Source organism: Neoarius graeffei, chromosome 15, assembly GCF_027579695.1.
Source record: "Neoarius graeffei isolate fNeoGra1 chromosome 15, fNeoGra1.pri, whole genome shotgun sequence".
Lineage (NCBI taxonomy): Eukaryota > Metazoa > Chordata > Actinopteri > Siluriformes > Ariidae > Neoarius > Neoarius graeffei.
The window spans coordinates 77186850-77206654 of NC_083583.1; the positions used below are offsets into that span (position 1 = coordinate 77186850).

General features: G+C 43.3%; 1 protein-coding gene across 4 annotated transcripts in view; it reads left to right on the forward strand.

The window, feature by feature from the left end:
• The window catches only part of slc38a7 (solute carrier family 38 member 7), a 22321-nt gene extending 2785 nt beyond the window's left edge, over positions 1–19536 (forward strand). The window contains exons 1-12 of one of the 4 annotated variants that reach the window (XM_060941874.1): positions 812–1140; positions 2898–3306; positions 3416–3469; positions 5236–5380; positions 5494–5638; positions 5780–5878; positions 5962–6019; positions 6344–6458; positions 6591–6738; positions 10909–11108; positions 15455–15506; positions 15601–19536. In XM_060941874.1, coding sequence (XP_060797857.1) covers positions 3079–3306; positions 3416–3469; positions 5236–5380; positions 5494–5638; positions 5780–5878; positions 5962–6019; positions 6344–6458; positions 6591–6738; positions 10909–11108; positions 15455–15506; positions 15601–15706 — 1350 coding nt within the window. In that variant the 5' untranslated portion in view covers positions 812–1140; positions 2898–3078 and the 3' untranslated portion in view covers positions 15707–19536. Of the gene's footprint in view, positions 1–811; positions 1141–2897; positions 3307–3415; positions 3470–5235; positions 5381–5493; positions 5639–5779; positions 5879–5961; positions 6020–6343; positions 6459–6590; positions 6739–10908; positions 11109–11431; positions 13377–15308; positions 15426–15454; positions 15507–15600 lie in introns of those variants that run through there. The other 3 variants (XM_060941873.1, XM_060941875.1, XM_060941876.1) reach the window with 3 other exon arrangements.
• The last annotated feature ends 269 nt before the right edge of the window (positions 19537–19805 follow it).

A 19805-nucleotide genomic window follows, 5' to 3' on the forward strand; every position in this document is an offset into this window, starting at 1 on the left:
CCACAAAATCTGGTGGAGAGCCTTCCCAGAAGAGTGGAGCTTACTAAACAGCAAACTGAGACTAACCTCTGTACGAACCGATACTGTTCTCTAGAGCGAGACGTTTGGGGAAGGACGGATTGGGATGTCATGGTCAGGTGTCCACATAGTTTTGACCATGTAGTGTTTGTGTGACGATTAAGAGAAGCTCCTGTGTAGGATTGATTATCCGACTTCATACTGAAAGAGTCCAGATCACCTTCCCAGAATCCTGTGAATTCACTGTTACAGATCTCAAGCTTTTTTTCATCTACATGCCGTATGTAGGAGTTTTGAACAGAATATCGCTGATGTTTCTTAACCTCGTGGCAGCCCACGAGACAACGAGGTCAGTTCTGATCCATTACAGCAGAATAACCATACAAAAACGGAACAGATCGGTCGAAATAATTTAAACTGTAACTAATTCACATTACAGTTTCTGATTGATGACTTAAAATGGTGACTCATGACTTGGCACAGAGGCTTCTGGGACGCGTGCCCCGCCCCTTTAACATCATACTCTTGTCTCGTTCAGATCATTTTCGAGGTGTGTGGGACTCTCACACAGACTCGTTCACGTGTCTCCTGATCTTCATTCAAACAGATGTACAACTGAGACGTAAAGAATTCATCCTGGGTTTTAAACTCACAACCTTCCAAACTCTTTCTCTCAAATACCAGCACTGCCCAGAATATCAGAGCGGGTGTGAGGGACGCGTGTGTAAAAACTGAGAGAATTTGCTCCAGCTGTGATTAATTTGTGTTCAGGAAACTTTAGTCCAGACGTTGCTGTTTCTTGTGGTCTGTTATCTCATCACTGAAGAACACGTTGATGTGGACAGGGGGACAAACAGCTGGAGCAGCGATTTTAAAGTCCACCATCGTTTTCTGTTCTTGCGACAGAGAAGCTTTTTCTTCTTCTTTTATCCAGTCTTTTTCTTTCATGAAATGAGCAGTCAGACGAGACGAGAGGAGAACAATGCAGAGCCCCGTGAACATCGAGTGTCGTTGCATCTTTCACTTCCTTTATCTTTATGATGAGAACAGCGGCTTTTATTTCACGCTGATGTGGAGCTGAAGAGGGGAAAAGAAAGTCATGGGATCAAACCAGTGATTGAGGTTTGGTAACACGGGGATGCTTTTTCTCACCCCACATACACTGTGTTCCAAATTATTATGCAAATCATATTTTCTCAGATTTTCCTAAATTATCTATATTAATGGCAGTCATCATGATTTTCCAGTCATCAACCATTAGAGTACAATTCAAATGTTTTTGAACGAACCTCCCAATAATAACAGTAAATTTTTAAGAAATAAAAAACACAAATGCACCCAAAATGCATGTTCCAAATTATTACGCACAATTGAGTTTCCAAACATTTTATTGTCATAAAGAACAAAAAATGGTCATGTGTGAAATTAGAAACATTAGCAGGTCATGACTAACTGAAATCAAACACTATTTAAATCAAAACATTATCACAAGTGAAGTCACATCTGAACATAGGACCCCTTGTTGAAAAGGACCTTCTCAAGTCTTCCATCCATTGAATTGGTCAGTTTTTGGATAGTATCTGCTGGAACTGCCTTGCATGAGGACAGAATAGCCTCCCAGAGCTGTTGTTGAGATGTGAACTGCCTCCCACCATCATAAACACTTCTCTTGATGATGCTCCAAAGGTTCTCAATAGGGTTGAGGTCAGGGGAGGATGGGGGCCACACCATAAGTTTGTCTCCTTTGATGCCCATTGCAGCCAGAGATGCAGATGTATTCTTTGCAGCATGACATGGTGCATTGTCATGCATGAAAATGATCTTGTTTCGAAAAGCACGATTCTTCCTTTTGAACCATGGCAGGAAGTGTTCTTTGAGGAACTCCACATATGTTATGGATGTCATCTTCACACCGTCAGGGATCCTAAAAGGGCCGACAATCTCTCTGCCCATGATTCCAGCCCAAAACATCACTCCACCACCTCCTTGTTGGCGCCGTAGCCTTGTTTGCATGGGGTGGCCGTCAACCAACCATCCACCACTCCATCCATCTGGACCATCGAGGGTTGCACGACATTCATCGGTGAACAGAACAGTTTTGAAGTCAGTCTTCATGTATTGCCTGGCCCGCTGGAGCCGTTTCTGCTTGTGTCCAGTGGATAGCGGAGGTCGAAACGATGGTTTACGCACCGCTGCAAACTCCTGGAGGACCCTGCATCTTGTTGTTCGGGGCACGTTGGAGGCACCAGCAGCTTCAAAAACTTGTCTGCTGCTATGACAGGGCATTTTTACAGCTGCTCTTTTGATCCAACGTATTTGCCTGTAGGAAAGAGTCCTGGATTTTCCATTATCAGCGCACACATGTGTGCTCTGAATCAGCCACGTACTTCTTGATAGTGCGATGATCGCGATGAAGTCTCTTGGCAATTTTGATTGTTGCCATGCCTTGACCCAAACATTCAACTATTTGTTGCTTTTCAGCAGCCGACAGGTCCTTTTTCTTGCCCATTTTGGTTGAAAATGGTAGCCTGCTTAATAATGTGGGACAACCTTCTTTAGTAGTTTCCCCTTTAATTGGACTCACCTGCCAAACTAATTAGCACAGGTGTCTTCAATTGGTTTCAGTGATATACAGAGCCCTGATACACATTACCATTCATGAGTTTAACTGACAAACAAAACATATCTTACCTTACCACTCTTAAACACTTGTTGCATAATAATTTGGAACACAGTGTATGTCTGGAACATATTTATAACATACAGTGTACGTTATTACAGAATGAATTTATTACAGTTAAACTAAACTCATAGAAATTCATAAAGTCCTTATTATTATTCTTACTTTTTGCTCATCATGTTCTTGTTATCTTTCACAGGACCGGATTCCTATCCAACACTGGAGACTGTGACTGCTTCTTCATTCAGGTGTGTGTGTGTGTGTGTGTGTGCGCCATCCATTTGAAGGAAGACCTGCATGGCATTGTTTAACACCACTGCCTGCTGACCGTTTGTGACGTTTGGAGCCGTGACCCCAGACCCTGCGTGTGAGAGAGAGACATGGCCATAAACTCCGAGCCAAGTGATTACGGATACAGGGAAGGTGATGATGAGAGCGCGCCACTCATTGTGCCCCCGCATGCTCAGTCGAAGCCAACCCGGGGCCGGACCTCGCCATACGGTGCTGTGTTTATTGTGGTAAACGCCGCGCTGGGGGCGGGCCTTCTCAATTTTCCTGCTGCATTCTACATGGCTGGAGGAGTGGTGGCTGGAGTCGTGCTGCAGATGGTGAGACACACACACACAGATGGAGAAGAGAAGGCCACGCCTCCTCCAATGAGTGACAGTTGTAAGAATTGAGTTTTATGAGAATTTTTTTTTTTTTTTTTTACTGCAGTGTTTTCTGAGCTTCATCATCACTGGTTTGGTGATCCTTGCTTATTGTTCTCAGGTGAGCAGCTGCACCAACACGCACACTTCATCTAAGTGAGGTGAGAACTCGGGTACCCTGTGTGTTTCTTTAAGCAGATTCTAGACCACAGGGATTCTTTATAATTCCGTCTTTATAAAGCAGCGTCTGTGTGTCGAAATGAGGCACCTTGAGGATTCAGTGAAACTTTCACTACGTTCACACTGCAAGGCTTAATGCTCAATTCCGATTTTTTTGTGAGGTCGTTCACATTAACAAATATATGCGACTTGTATGTGATCCTCAGTATGAACGAAAAGCGACCTAAAAGTGTTCCGCATGCGCATTGCAGGATACGACGACGTCACACGCAGTGAGCATGGCCAGTGTTTACGGAAGTAACCTAAAGTTTCCTGTGTATGACAGTAGCCAGCATGGAGTACCTGGCGATGATGCAGTTGTTGTTGCGACGGAGCCAGAACATGCACAATAGCCTGATGTTAAGGAGGAGGTTGAGAAGGAAGAGGGCAAGGGTTTTGGCTCAGGCGTTCTGCGGGGTAGTGACTGCAACCTCCGTTCAAAGGAACATCAAAGCCATGTCGTTGTAATTTTTTTGAGAGACCCGCCGCCTACTTCAGCACAGAATAGTGACGTTTGTGGCTTGTTGATGACGTGTAAGTCGGATGAATGCGACCTAGCGGTTCAGACTGAAGTCGCATATGAAAAGATCGGATAGGAATCGGAATTAGGACCACATATCCAAACGGCCTGGGTCGGATTTGAAAAAATCGGTTCTGTGTCGTTCATATTGTCAATAAAAGATCGGATACAGGTCACATATGGGCGAAAAGATCGGATTTGAGTCACTTCAGCCTGCAGTGTGAACGTAGTGTTTGTGTCCCTGGTGAAGGAGGAGATCTAGGAGGCAGGCAGGGGTCACCTTCAAGCATATCAACAACTTTGGGCGTGTTAAAATGAATGAATCCAACACATTCAAGAGAAACAGGGAATAATCATTCACTCAGTCCTAGAGGAGACATTTAGCAGAAGAAGGAAATGTTTAAAAAAAAAAATCCAAAAGGAAATCCGTCAACACACGGAATCGATTCTCAAGCCGTTTCCCGGACACCTGAAGCGTTAATGATTTGTTTACGGCTGTAAATAAGGCCGATGATTTGGTTCCTCGTGGTGTTTCACGTCACTACGTTAGATTATCATTCAGACGCTGAACAAATCAGTCACCTGTACTGAAGTCTTGACTGAGTACAGGATTGAGATGCTGGCCTCTTCTGCCCCTCGGACCTGCTTGAACCATCCTGGTGCCCTGTGTCTGGTCGGAGTTTTATCGCATCGCTCCTGTGAAGGACGGCCCCATGACGAGGACAGTTGAAAGTCACACCTGGAGGACGCTCTGGACTCTTACAGTAATGCTTTTATGGCTGAGGACTGCAGTTGACTTGCTAACTTTAGGACTGCAGTTGTCCTGAACAGTTTTGCACTCAAGTTTCCATCAATGAAGAGTTTATAACATCAACGAAACTGACTTCATGTTAAAACTGTTAATGTTATAGTCATGCTGTCTGTTGTTGCCCAAATGAGGATGGGTTCCCTTTTGAGTCTGGTTCCTCTCGAGGTTTCTTCCTCATGTCGTCTGAGGGAGTTTTTCGCAGGCTTGCTCATTGGGGATAGATTAGGGGTAAAATTAGCTCATGTTTTAAGTCGTTCAAATTCTGTAAAGCTGCTTTGCGACAATAAAAGCGCTATACAAATAAACTTGACTTCTCAATGCTTCTCATTCATGTCTTTAGGTGAGCAATGAGAGCACGTATCAGGAAGTGGTGCGTGCAGTGTGTGGGAAGGTTCTGGGTGTCATATGTGAGCTCGCCATCGCCATCTACACCTTTGGCACGTGCATAGCTTTCCTCATCATTATCGGAGACCAGCTGGACAAGCGTGAGTCACGTGCATTAGGGCCCACGACTGATGATATGCTTTTACTGTTGCTGTGTGTGTGTGGGTCACACCGGGAGATTGCTGCATGGTTTTTCTCTTGGATGTGTGTTTAGTGATAAACGTGATGGCTCATGAGTCGGACAGTGCTGAAGGCTCTCACTGGTACACAGACCGCAAATTCACCATCACAGTCACCTCTGTGCTCATCATCCTCCCTCTGTCCATCCCCAAAGAGATCGGCTTCCAGAAATATGCCAGGTACACTCTGTCTGTCTGTGCTGTAATCACAGGGACCGCGCAGTTTAAGTTCATTGTGATTCCTTTATAATTGAATGTGTTGATTGTCTGTAGGGTCGCCTGTTGTCCCCTAATGTTGTTTTGACCTTGTGTGACCTTCAGCACATTTAGCGTGATTGGCACCTGGTACGTGACCGCCATAATCATCATCAAATACTTCTGGCCTAACCAAGAAATTTCACCTGGAATCATTCCTTCCAGGTTTGTGCTTCATGTCCTGCAGTTCTCAGCTGTTCCAGCTGTTCAGGGGTTATGACATGTTTGTGCACTTTCCCCCCCCCCAGACCTGCATCCTGGACTGCTGTGTTCAATGCCATGCCGACTATCTGCTTTGGATTCCAGGTGTGTGTGTGTGTGTGTGTGTGTGTGTGTGTGTCCTTCAGGGTAAACTTGTATTGTAGCACAAAATGTATGTCTATAGCACAGAATTTCATCTGGAGTTTCAGGTTGCTTGTTTTTGTGCCTGTGGATGACATTCTGGTGTGGGTCAGTGTCAGATGGTACCACAGCATAATCAATCTGATGTTTCCAAGATGTGAAAAATGTTCAGCTTGTTATATTGTGACCCTAAAAAAAAAAAGACAAAAAAAACCTCAAGTACACAGTGTATAGTAGAGCTGAGTGTGTGAAATATAACTAAAATCAATCTCTGTCTCTCTCTCTCAGTGTCATGTGAGCAGTGTTCCAGTGTTTACCAGTATGAGGAATGCGACACTTCGTTCCTGGGGGGTCGTGGTAACGTTCAGCATGATCATCTGCCTGTTTGTCTACACAGGAACAGGTGTGTGTTAGAATACCTTTGAAACCTGTTCAAGCGTGTGTGTACCAGTCTGTGATCACATCACATCGGGCCAGGATTGTTCTGGAGTCAAATCAAGATCAGGTAGCTTTCTGTCTTTCTCTCTCTCTGCAGGTGTGTGTGGTTTCATGTCGTTCGGCTCTATGGTGAGTCAGGACGTGCTGATGTCATATCCGTCCACAGATATCGCCGTGGCCATTGCCAGAGCCTTCATCATCATCAGTGTGGTCACATCATATCCCATACTGCACTTCTGTGGGAGGTAATGGACAGGACTGAACAGATGGGCTGTGTCCGAAATCATTCACTCATTCACTACTCCCTACTCACTGTCTAGGGAATTACTATATACAGGGAGTGCAGAATTATTAGGCAAGTTGTATTTTTGAGGATTAGTTTTATTATTGAAAAACAACTATGTTCTTGATGAACCCAAAAGACTCATAAATATCAAAGCTGAGTATTTTTGGAAGTTAGAGTAGGGCTTTCTTAGTTTTAGCTATCTTAGGAGGATGTGTGTGTGTGCAGGTGACTATAACTGTGCATAATTATTAGGCAACTTAACAAAAAACAAACATATACCCATTTCACTCATTTATTTTCACCAGGGAAACCAATATAATAATTCAACATTCACTAATATACATTGCTGGCATTCAAAAACAAACAAAAAAAACAAATCAGTGACTAATATAGCCGCCTTTCTTTACAAGGACACTCAAAAGCCTGCCATCCATGGATTCGGTCAGTGTTTTGATCTGTTTGCGATCAACATTGCGTGCAGCAGCAACCACAGCCTCCCAGACACTGTTCAGAGATGTGTACTGTTTCCCCTCCTTGTAGATCTCACATTTGATGAGGGACCACAGGTTTTCTATGGGGTTCAGATCAGGTGAACAAGGAGGCCACATCATTAATCTTTCTTCCTTTAGACCCTTTCTGGCCAGCCATGCTGTGGAGTACTTGGATGCGTGTGATGGAGCATTGTCCTGCATGAAAATCATGTTTTTCTTGAAGGATGCTGACTTCTTCCTGTACCACTGCTTGAAGAAGGTGTCTTCCAAAAACTGACAATAGGACTGGGAGTTGAGCTTGACGCCATCCTCAACCCGAAAAGGTCCCACAAGCTCATCTTTGATGATACCAGCCCATACCAGTACCCCACCTCCACCTTGCTGGCGTCGGAGTCGGACTGGAGCTCTCTGCCCTTTGCTGATCCAGCCACGAGCCCATCCATCTGGCCCATCAAGACTCACTCTCATTTCATCTGTCCATAAGACCTTAGAAAAATCAGTCTTGTGATACTTCTTGGCCCAGTCTTGACGTTTCATCTTGTGTGTCTTGTTCAGTGGTGGTCGTTTTTCAGCCTTTGTTACCTTGGCCGTGTCCCTGAGTATTGCACACCTTGTGCTTTTTGACACTCCAGTGATGTTGCAGCTCTGAAATATGGCAAAACTGGTGGTGAGTGGCATCTTGGCAGCTTCACGCTTGACTTTCCTCAGTTCACGGGCAGTTAGTTTGCGCCTTTTTTTTCAACGTGCTTCTTGCGACCCTGTTGACTATTTTGAATGAAGCGCTTGATTGTTCGATGGTCACGCTTCAAAAGCTGGGCAATTTTAAGAGTGCTCCATCCCTTTGCAATATATGTCACTATTTTTGACTTTTCTGAGTCCGTCAAATCCCTCTTCTGACCCATTTTGCCAAAGGAAAGGAAGTTGCCTAATAATTTTGCACACCTGATATAGGGTGTTGATGTCATTAGACCACACCCCTTTTCATTATAGAGATGCACATCACCTGGTATGCTTAATTGGTAGGAGGCTTTCAAGCCTATGCAGCTTGGAGTAGGCCAACATGCATAGAGAGGGTAATGTGGTCAACATACTCATTTGCCTAATAATTCTGCACTCCCTGTAGAGGACTAATACAGTGAGCTCATTGGTCAAATGAAAAAACACTTTCGGACACTACTCTGCCATGCCGTTATTTACACCATTACTGTCACACAATTAAAACGTGCCAGATCAGTCGGCTGGTGGGTTTTCAAAGTGTGTGTGTTTCTGTGATAAATCCATATTATACTGAGTGTATTTCCCACATTAATCAATACACAGTACCTGCAGCTTTCAGTTCTTTTAAATCAGGGATGAATCCTTTCTTCTTTGCCGCTGCCTTTTATTAAATCACGTTTGAGGCTTTTGATTAATTCCTCATTCTGCACTGTAACTTTTATTCTTGTATTTTATGTCTTGTTCTATTTTAGCTTTTTTTTTTTAATTCTCTTATTTTTAATTGTACTTGAATGTCTGTTTATAACGTGTTTCTTCCTCCTTCCATTCACCTCAACACACTTTTTTTTTTCCCCCCTTTCAGTGCGACCGCAATGCATGATGGAATACTAGTGCATCTCAAAAGATTAGAATATTGTGAAAAAGTTCAATATTTCCCATCAGTTATTTAAGAAAGTGAAAATGTTATATATTATAGACTCATTACACATAAACTAAAATGTTTCAAGCATTTTTCTATTTTAATTTTAATCAGTATGGCATACAGTACAAAAACATAAAAAAACCATCTCAAAATGTTAGAATATTTCATTTCGAGTTTGAGTAAAACAGTATGAACACAGTGTATCTCTCGGTCTAGTTCAGTACACACAACCACAATCATGGGGAAGACTGCTGACTTAACTGTTGTCCAGAAGATGATCACTGATGCCCTCCACAAGGAGGGTAAGCCACAAAAGGTCATTGCTGAAAAGGGTGGCTGGAAAAGGTGCACAAGCAACAGGGATGGCCGCAGTCTTGAGAGGATTGTCAGGAAAAGTTGATTCAAGAACTTGGGAGAGCTTCACAAGGAGTGGACTGAGGCTGGTGTCAGTGTATCAAGACCCATCACGAACAGACAGCTTCAAGAAAGGGGATACAACTTTCACATTCCTAATATCAAGCTACTCCTGAGCCAGAGACAATGTCAGAAGTGCCTTATCTGGGCTAAGGAGAGAAAGAAATGGACTGTTGCTCAGTGGTCCAAAGTCCTCTTTTCAGATGAAAGTACATTTTGCATTTAATTTGGAAATCACGGTTCTAGAGTCTGGAGGAAGAGTGGAGAGGCACAGAATCCAAGGTGTTTGAAGCCCAGTGTGAAGTTTCCACAGTCTGTGATGATTTGGGGTGCCATGTCATCTGCTGGTGTTGGTCCACTGTATTTTATCAAGTCCAAAGTCAACACAGCCATCTACCAGGAGATTTTAGAGCACTTCATGCTTCCATCTGCTGACGAGCTTTTTGGAGATGCTGATTTCCTTTTCCAGCAGGACTTAGCACCTACCCACAGTGCCAAAACTACTACCAAATGGTTTGATGACCATGATATTACTGTGTTTGATTGGCCAGCCAACTTGCCTGACCTGAACCCCATAGAGAATCTATGGGGTATTGTCAAGAGGAAGATGAGAAACACCCGACCCAAAAATACAGATACGCTGAAGGCCACTATCAAAGCAACCTGGGCTTCAATAACACCTCAGCAGTGCCACAGACTGATCACCTCCATGCCACACCGCATTGACACAGTAATTCATGGTAAAGGAGCCCCGACCAAGTATTGAGTGTATAAATGAATATACTTTTCAGAAGTTGGACATTTCTGTATTGTAAATCCTTTTTTTGATTGATCTTAGGGAATATTCTAATAATTTGAGATACTGGATTTCTGATTTTCATGAGCTATAAGCCATAATCATCAAAATTAAAACAAAAAAGGCTTTAAATATTTCACTTTACATGTAATGAATAGAGAATATATGAAAGTTTACCTTTTTGAATTAAATTATGAAAAAAAAAGGAACTTTTTCATGGTATTCTAATTTTTTGAGATGCACTAGTATATTGCTTGGTTAGTGAACATCAGTTGTACACTATTTTTCACAGTGCATTGTGGGATACTATGAGTCCGCTATATAGGGTGTAATAATTCTCACTATACATTCGGACAACACTACAAAATGGCGAACTCCGTATATAGTCCACTAGATAGTGAGTAATGAGTGATTTTGGACACGGGTGGAGCGAGCAAACAGACAATACAGAGGAATAGTAAAGGACAGATACTGTATCTATAAGATAAATATATAAAAAGGTTCAGGGACAGAAAAGCAAATGGACAGCTTAATAGAGGGAGAAAATGATGGATAAAGGGTGAGAATGATTGACTAATGGATAGAGGCAGAGAATGACAATGATGGAGGGACAGAACGAGGGAATGGTGGATGGATAAATAAAGAAAGATAATGACAGAAGAGGAAGAGAACCATGGACACTTTCATGGGTGGATGGATGGATCTTCATGGTACTATAGGTACCTTTGTGTGTGTATAATGGTACTAATGCACTCTCCTTTGAACTTGTTGCGCGTGTGTGTTTCTCAGAGCCGTGTTAGAGGGTTTGTGGCTGCGTTTTAATGGGACAGACGTGGACACAGATGTGGTGAGAGAGCGAAGACGGCGTGTGCTGTACACACTTGTCTGGTTCTGTCTCACGCTAGTCCTCGCTCTCACCATTCCCGATATTGGGCGTGTTATCTCACTCATTGGCGGCCTTGCAGCCTGCTTCATCTTTGTCTTCCCAGGTATGTCCTAATGTCTTTTTTTTTTTTTAAGTATATTTTAATAACTTCTGTACATGTGTATTTAACACATGCATTTTAATTTGTAGGATGTGTATATATTATAGTATATTGGTAATTATTACATCTATCATTTGTAAACTCAAAGCCCAAACGTCACGTCTACAACTCCATACATTTTGAATTCCATTGAAATGCTTCTCTTTTGAGTGACCAGTGATTTAAAAAAATAAATGTTATCTGGCACTAAGCACATGTTCCACTGATTTGCTGCATTGCAGTGTTCTTACTTCCTCTTTTAACACCCGAGTTATTCTGACTCCTAGTGGTCCAAAATGGGAACTGCAGCAAGCATGAATAGAGTCCTATTGGGACAGGAATCACGCTGCCCCATGCTCAGGCAAGGAGCAGCGAAGAGACAGTTAATGCTTCCTGTGGTTTGCTTTTAAACCCAGGAAAAGAGGCTGGTACAACAGCACTGACCAACACACTCCTTCAGACATAGACGAGATCAAAAGAAGAAGAAAAAAAACCTTTGTCACATGCACACTTCAAGCACAGTGAAAATCATCCTCTGCATTTAACCCATCTGAAGCAGTGAAAACACACACACACACACACACACACACATCCAGAGCAGTGGGCAGCCACACACAGCGCCCGGGGAGCAGTCAGGGGTCAGGTACTTTGCTCAAGGGCACCTCAGCCCAAGGCCGCCCCACATCAACCTAACTGCATGTCTTTGGGGGAAACCAGAGCACCCAGAGGAAACCCACGCAGACACAGGGAGAACGTGCAAACTCCACACAGAAAGGCCCTCGCCGGCTGCTGGGTTCGAACCTGGAACCTTCTTGCTGTGAGGCGACCGTGCTAACCACTACACCACCGTGCCGCAAGTTGAATGCAGGGATTAAATGTCTGGAATAATCTTGGCCAACTTCGAAGCATTCACATTTCGGATCAAGTAATCGGGAAAGAAAAGCAGAATGTGATAATTCCTGTTAGAAAGTTAAGTCACTGAGTGAATGTGTGCCAAAAGATGAAGAATTAAAAACAAGCAGAAAAATAATGAAGATGCAGATGATGTATCCAAGAAAATGGATGCCATGCCACAGTGATTTGCCTTCATGTTGAACTCTGTGGTACACATGGAGCAGCAGGAGACAACATTCACCTTGGAGAAATCGGAGGGATTGCGTGATTCTGTCGTTTGGGCCGACTTCCACAACACCTCCATTATACAAAGTGGGTAATGTGGCAGAACCACAGTGAGGCTTCAAAGTCTTACTGAAGCTTCAAAAGCACACTGGTATTCAAACAAAGCAAAGTCATCTGGAAGCTGTGATACTCGAGTGGAAATCTTAAGTGGAATAACCTCCATTCTGGTCTCAAGACAAAGATTATTGTTGAAATCTGAACGTTGATCCAGTTACGTTGACACGGCTTGGTGTGAGTCTTGCTAATCCCATCAGCAAAACCTCCATTGAAGGAATTCTCCCAAAAGTATGCCTATTGGAAGAGAGAGGAATTCCGGTGAAGATGCACAGTCCACAGAACACTTTTCCCAATTTTACATGGACATTAACAGCCGGCTATTGAGTCACAACACGTGGGCTAAGAAACCCTATTGGTGGTGGACGTTTCAATCATTTCCAGCTTTCTCAAGCCAGAACATATGGTTTACTTGACCAACATGCTGGGCAGTTTGTGGCTTTCGCCACTAGCTAAAGAAGTTCAGTGGTATCTTACATTCACTGTGGATGAAGCTAATACACGTGGACCAGATTGCCATCCCCACAGTCTACCACATGGCATGCTGCCACCATCTCGGAAAGGCAGCAGAAATGTTATCTGTCCTCATAAACTACGTACATGATGTTATGGTAGCTTCCGAGATGGAAGAACAGCATATGAGAAGGATGTGCTGGCTATCCTGGAGTTCCGTGCAGAGAAAAGATCACAAGGCTTGACAAAGCAAATCTGTTTCAGAAGGAAGTATCTATCTATTTCACTCTGAACACATCTGAAGGGAAACTACAGAAGTCATCGTCACACGTACACTCAAGCACACAGTGAAATTCCTCCTCTGCATTTAACTCATCTGAAGCAGTGAACACAATCAAGTGAGCACTGAGCACACACACATACTCGGAGCAGTAGACAGCTATGCTACAGCACCCAGGGAGCAGTTGGGGGTTAGGTACCCTTGCTCAAGGGCACTTCAGCACAAGGCCGTGTTAACAGAACCATGTCTTTGAACTGTGGGGGAAACCGGAGCACCAGAGGAAACCCACACAGACACGGGGAGAACATGCAAACTCCACACAGAAAGGCCCCCGTCTGCAGTTGGGCTCAAACCCAGAACCTTCTTGCTGTGAGGAGACAGTGCTAACCACTACACCACCGTGCCGCCCCACAGCGCACTGTTGAGAGAACAAGAACGGTCCATGAGGTGAAACCTCCCATAACAGTTCTGTTCCTTAATGAACTACAATTTTTTTTTTTTTTTTTTTTTTTTGTCTTTCCAAATTTCACCCAGGCCTGGATAGACTCGTACACCAACATTGAGCAAAAGGGACTCTATCAGCAAAGTTCAGCTGAAGGACACCCAGACGGACGCTTTCAGAAACCTCAGTCCAAGGCATGCTGGACACGAGCAGATATTTCACCTTCAACAGCTACATAACTGGCTCTATGGCCAATTCCTCAGTAGACCTGCGGCGTTCGATTGAGAGAAATTTGATGAAGGGTCACAGTGGTGGAGGCCACGTATCAGGGCAATTCAAGCCCCCTGCTTGGCTCAGGATTCCGCTTCAAGTCTAGGCCTGGACCAGAAATTCATTCATTGAATCCCTGCATGCTTTTTCAACCCCGTTTACAATGAATCAAGTGTCCCAATTTGCAGCTGCCATTTAGAGTCACTGGATAGTAGTACTGGAACAGTGCAACATCACTGAAATGGTGAGCCAACCCAGCCATATTACTGCCAGAGCCTTTAAAACTGACGAAGAACACAGCTACATTGAGATGGTTCAAATGCCAGAAGAGCAAAGACAGCTAGGAAACACTGCTCCACATTCCTGAAATGATCTACGCCATCAGGACTGGTGAATAACTGATGTGACGCAGGCTGAGCGTCATGACAGCGGCACATGAAGCGATGGCATCCAGAGTTTACATCTGAAAGCATCGGCTCAACAGGCAGAACTGAAAGCCCTCATTGAAGTGTGCAAATTAGCCAAAGGACAGCCAGCCAGTATATCCTCCTGATACACATTTGGAGTGACCCATGACGGCTGTGGAAAAACAAGCAATTTCTGATTGCATTAGCAGACGAGGATGGGAAATGGCCATGCAAGGATGGACTAACACAGAGGCTATTGTTCAAGAGGATGAGAAGGAAATGAAAATCTGGAGTTCATTACTGGCTTTAGTGGCTGACCATGCCATAACACGTTCTCTCACACACCTTGTTGTCCAGTGTGATGTTCTAGGGGATGCGATTTTGTTTTTTTAACGTGCCGCCCTTGGCTTTGCACAGGCTGTAGGACAAGAACAATGGTTTTGTCACCTTATGCTGCGAGCAAACGGACCACAAACAGCTATCCCTTTTCATATCACGATCCTAAGGAATAATACGGTGGTGTAGTGGTCATCACTGTCGCCTTACAGCAAGAAGGTTCTGGGTTCGAGCCCAGCGGCCAACGGGAGTCTTTCTGTGCGGAGTTTGCATGTTCTCCCCGTGTCCGCGTGGGTTTCCTCCGGGTGCTCCGGTTTCCCCCACAGTTCAAAGACATGCAGGTTAGGTTAACTGGTGACTCTAAATTGAGCGTAGGTGTGAATGTGAGTGTGAATGGTTGTCTGTGTCTATGTGTCAGCCCTGTGATGACCTGGCGACTTGTCCAGGGTGAACCCCGCCTTTCGCCCGTAGTCAGCTGGGATAGGCTCCAGCTTGCCTGCGACCCTGTAGAACAGGATAAGTGGTTACAGATAATGGATGGATGGAAGATGTGTATTTTTATGTTTATAGATGATGACTGCTGAAGTGGCAGAGGGGGTTCGATTGTGTGATACATGAGGGAAGGGTCGACTTATAGTCCTCTAAGGAATGATTTATGTCTGTGAGCATGTATCTCTGAGTGTGTCGGGGTGCTGTGTTCTGACACTCGCATAGAGAAGGCTTCTTAATTGTGTGTCCACTAGAGAGCAGTGTTGCAAGAATTTACAGAAAAGAAACGAATAGAAACAATCAAGTAGGCCAAGAACACTTAATATTCGTTGTTTTATAACCTGTATGTCTCTGTTTACTGCTTTTTTGAACCCGTGTGTGTGTGCACTCTTTTCTGTAGGTTTGTGTTTGATTGAGGCCAAGCTCTCAGAGCACGATGCCAGATCAGTCAGGTAAATGAGTCTGATCAAAGTTTGTACGCTCTGTGTTCACTCAAGAATAAGTATTGGCACACTTCATTCATTCACAAATGAAATTTGTCTGTAGCTGGCACGCTCTGGTGCTTTATGGAATCTTCATGGTCACAGTCGGCATGTTCATCTTCGGCCAGACGACCACCAACGCCATCTACAGAGACATCAACAACCAGTGACACAGCGAGGACAACTGTGATTGACTTACAGGTTATGAAGGAGTTGCTGCCCAGCTGCAAAACTTCCACAGGCACCTTGGCGTGAAACCTGTAAAACGCCGCACAAAAGCATGAACAGCTCGATCTCTTAATGAGCTTATCAGGTTATTCAGCTTGAAGCATGAAGCCTCCTCCTATAGCTGTAGGAAATTGGAGTAACATCCACTAACACTACACAAGTATTACTGGTTTATTAGTTCAAGTTTAAGGCCCCGTCACACTTGCGCTACGTTCACACTGCAAGGCTTAATGCTCAATTCCGATTTTTTTGTGAAATCCGATTTTTTTGTGAGGTCGTTCACATTAACAAATATATGCGACTTGTATGTGATCCTCAGTATGAACGAAAAGCGACCTAAAAGTGTTCCGCATGCGCATTGCAGGATACGATGACGTCACACGCAGTGAGCATGGCCAGTGTTTACGGAAGTAAAACCGCCCGGTTGCGGTATGACCCATCCAATCTAGCTTGAATAGCTGCATCCCCCCAAATGGAAATCAGCTCCCTAACCTCTGCGTCCTTCCATTGAGAAGATTCAGAACCTTCACAGCCCGAAGCGTCCCTCGCATTGATGTCATGCGCAGGGGCGCAGATACGTTTTTTGAACTGGGGGGGGACAAAAAACTGGGGGGGACAAAGCTGCCAGCAAACCAACCCCAACCCCGATATGCCTGTCAAACTTGTTGTGGGTTACCATAGCAACCAAGCTCGAGCTCACAACCTGTGCAGTCTGCGCAGCTCAACCAACCGAATATCAGTCTTTGTTTTGTTTTATGTGAGTTGTTGCAACTATGTATACACTGCTGTGCACCTCAATAAACCGAATGGTAATTAGTCTTTTGATTTTTCCGTGAGGTTTGCCTTATGCAAAGAAAGACAGCATAGACGTTTTTTCCTCCCTATAAGTGGGGGGGGACCGAACGAGGTGAATTTAAATCTGGGTGGGACGAATCCCACCCGTCCCACCCTCTATCTGCGCCCGTGATTATGCGCCATGTTGTTGTAACTTTTTTTTGAGAGACCCGCCGCCTACTTCAGCGCAGAATAGTGACGTTTGTGGCTTGTTGATGGCGTGTAAGTCGGATGAATGCGACCTGGCGGTTCAGACTGAAGTCGCATATGAAAAGAGCGGATAGGAATCGGAATTAGGACCACATATCCAAACGGCCTGGGTCGGATTTGAAAAAATCGGATCTGTGTCGTTCATATTGTCAATAAAAGATCGGATACAGGTCACATATGGGCGAAAAAATCGGATTTGAGTCACTTCAGCCTGCAGTGTGAATGTAGCCTTATTCGGAATTAGCAGGAATCAAGCAGAATCAGCCGGAATGAAAAATTTTTCAAAATTCGTGCCACATTCGGGCGGGAATTTCAAACTGACCAACATTCTTACAGCTTTGTAAGAATGCCGTTCGAATACTTAGAATGCGCTTCGAACCCGCCTTGAATGATTCTTGCACATTGCAGGTGTATTAGCTTTCAAATGTAGTTGGAACACAGTAGGAACACCTAGAATGCTGTTAGAATTCAGTAAGAATGTTAAGAATGCACTTCGAATGCTGTACGAGTGCGGTTCAATTGCTGCCTGAATACCACCCGAAGTCTGGTCGGAAGGTGCCTCGAATGCTGGACAAATTCACCTCAAATGCAGTCAGAACGCTCCCGGAATAGCCTCCGGATATGTTTTGAACATCTAAGAATTCAAAGAGAATGCAGCTCGAATACTTAGAATGTACTTCGAATATCCCGGAATATACGAAGAATTTTCATTCCGACGGCATTCCGGCTCATTCGAGGCACATTCAGGGCATTCTGTCAGGATTTGAAGTGGCTTGCCATTTCGATTTTTCCCTCGAATGTGATCAGAATGTTTCGAATGCTGTTGGAATGGCGTAAGAATGTTTAGAATGCAGTTAGAATACACTTCGAATGCTGTTCAATATTTCTCTTCTTCGAATGCACCTCGAATGTTTTGAGCATGAGCAAAACATTCGGGCCGACCACAAGAATGGGCCTGGATGTTTGGAATGCAGTCAGAATTTTTAGAATGCACTTCGAATATCCCGGAATATACGAAGAATTTTCATTCTGACGGCATTCCGGCTCATTCTGCTTCTAGTGTGACTACCCTATAATGTGGATATCCAATCAAAAATTTTTTTTCTTTATTAACTTTTTAACTCCACCTTCTTCTGTAATTTGTCATTGCTAACAATGAAATTTAGCCAAACTGACAAACATGCTTCGCATCTGAAAATGACTACAAGGCTAATGTAGCTAACAAGTCTTTAAAACGTCCAGCCACCACTTCAGCATTGAACACACTGCATACCTCAATCACACACTCCCTCAGACCAGCACTGTCCATAGAACCGGACCGAAGGAGCATCCGTCATCGAGTTCAATCACTGTGTGATGATTCTGACGTGTAGAGACTCTTGTTAGCATTAGCATTGTTATCATGAGCCTCATAGCTCTGATGCAAAAAAGGAAAAATCTGACTTTAGACACTAAGCATGTTTTGTATGATCAACTGATTTTAGCAAACATCTGCTCGATTGTGTATGTTTGTTTTTGGGGGCTGAATTGTTACTTTAATATATTTATACTTTTATCAGTTGAGCCATTTTACTTGGGATTATTGTAGAAATGATTTACTCTGGTTCAAGTTCAAGAATATTACATTTTTCGAGCACTTTATTCCTCCTAATAATGTTCCTATGATTTACGTGACCAAAATGTGACTGCACTGCATTTTAGGAGAAATGTAACAAAGTGATGGTTTGGGTGGAAAAAAAAATGTACTGAAGTTTAGAGAAGCTGTGCAATTATTTATATATACTATATATAATTTTTTTTTCCATTACAGGTGTTAAAATATGTGTTTATTCCAAAACGGTAGTTGTAATTAAATCTTTTTGTTTTCCCTTTACAAGAAGTTATGATTCCGAAAAGTAATGCACAGCTTCTCTGAACTCAATTTATTTTAATGAATGAATCTTTTGCTCTTTTTTTTTTTTTTTTTAATTAAACAAAAAAAATACAGTGCTGGATAAATTGATTAATTCTGGTGCACGCTGGCACGACCAATGCTGGACTTCACTTGGTCCTTCACAGTGTTGGGATTTAGTACTGTTTTAGCATGTCGGAGGTTTACACTCTTGTTTTGTACATGTGTGGAGAGGTTGTATGGTATAATCACACTAATCAACACTACCAGTGCAGCAGACAAAGGATCAGTCGGACTCAATGTTCTCATTCAAGTCAAGTTTATTTGTACAGCGCGTTTAACAATAAACATTGTCACAAAGCAGCTTTACAGAATTTGAACGACTTAAAACATGAGCTAATTTTATCTCTAATCTATCCCCAATGAGCAAGCCTGTGGCGACGGTGGCAAGGAAAAACTCCCTCAGACGACATGAGGAAGAAACCTCGAGAGGAACCAGACTCAAAAGGGAACCCATCCTCATTTGGGCAACAACAGACAGCCTGACTATAATATTAACAGTTTTAACATGAAGACAGTTTCGTTGATGTTATAAACTCTTCATTGATGGAAACTTGAGTGCAAAACTGTTCAGGACAACTGCAGTCCTAAAGTTAGCAAGTCAACTGCAGTCCTCAGCCATAAAAGCATTACTGTAATTGTTCTCAACATTTCACAGTTTCTACAAAAGTTAGTATCTGATTAGCCAAACCTTGCTACAGGACTATATGATGTAATGAAGTAATGATTTTGATTTGATTTGATTTGTGGGCCCAACACACATTTGTTTGAATTCAATAAAGGGAATTAAGTGTTTGATTTAAAGCAGATATGCAGAACCTTTATTTTTAAATTAATTTCTGAGTGGATAGTACAGTGGTGCTTGAAAGTTTGTGAACCCTTTAGAATTTTCTATATTCCTGCATAAATATGACCTAAAGCATCATCAGATTTTCACACAAGTCCTAAAAGTAGATAAAGAGAACCCAGTTAAATAAATGAGAGAAAAATATTATAGTCATTTATTTATTGAGGAAAAGGATCCAATATTACAGATCTGTGAGTGG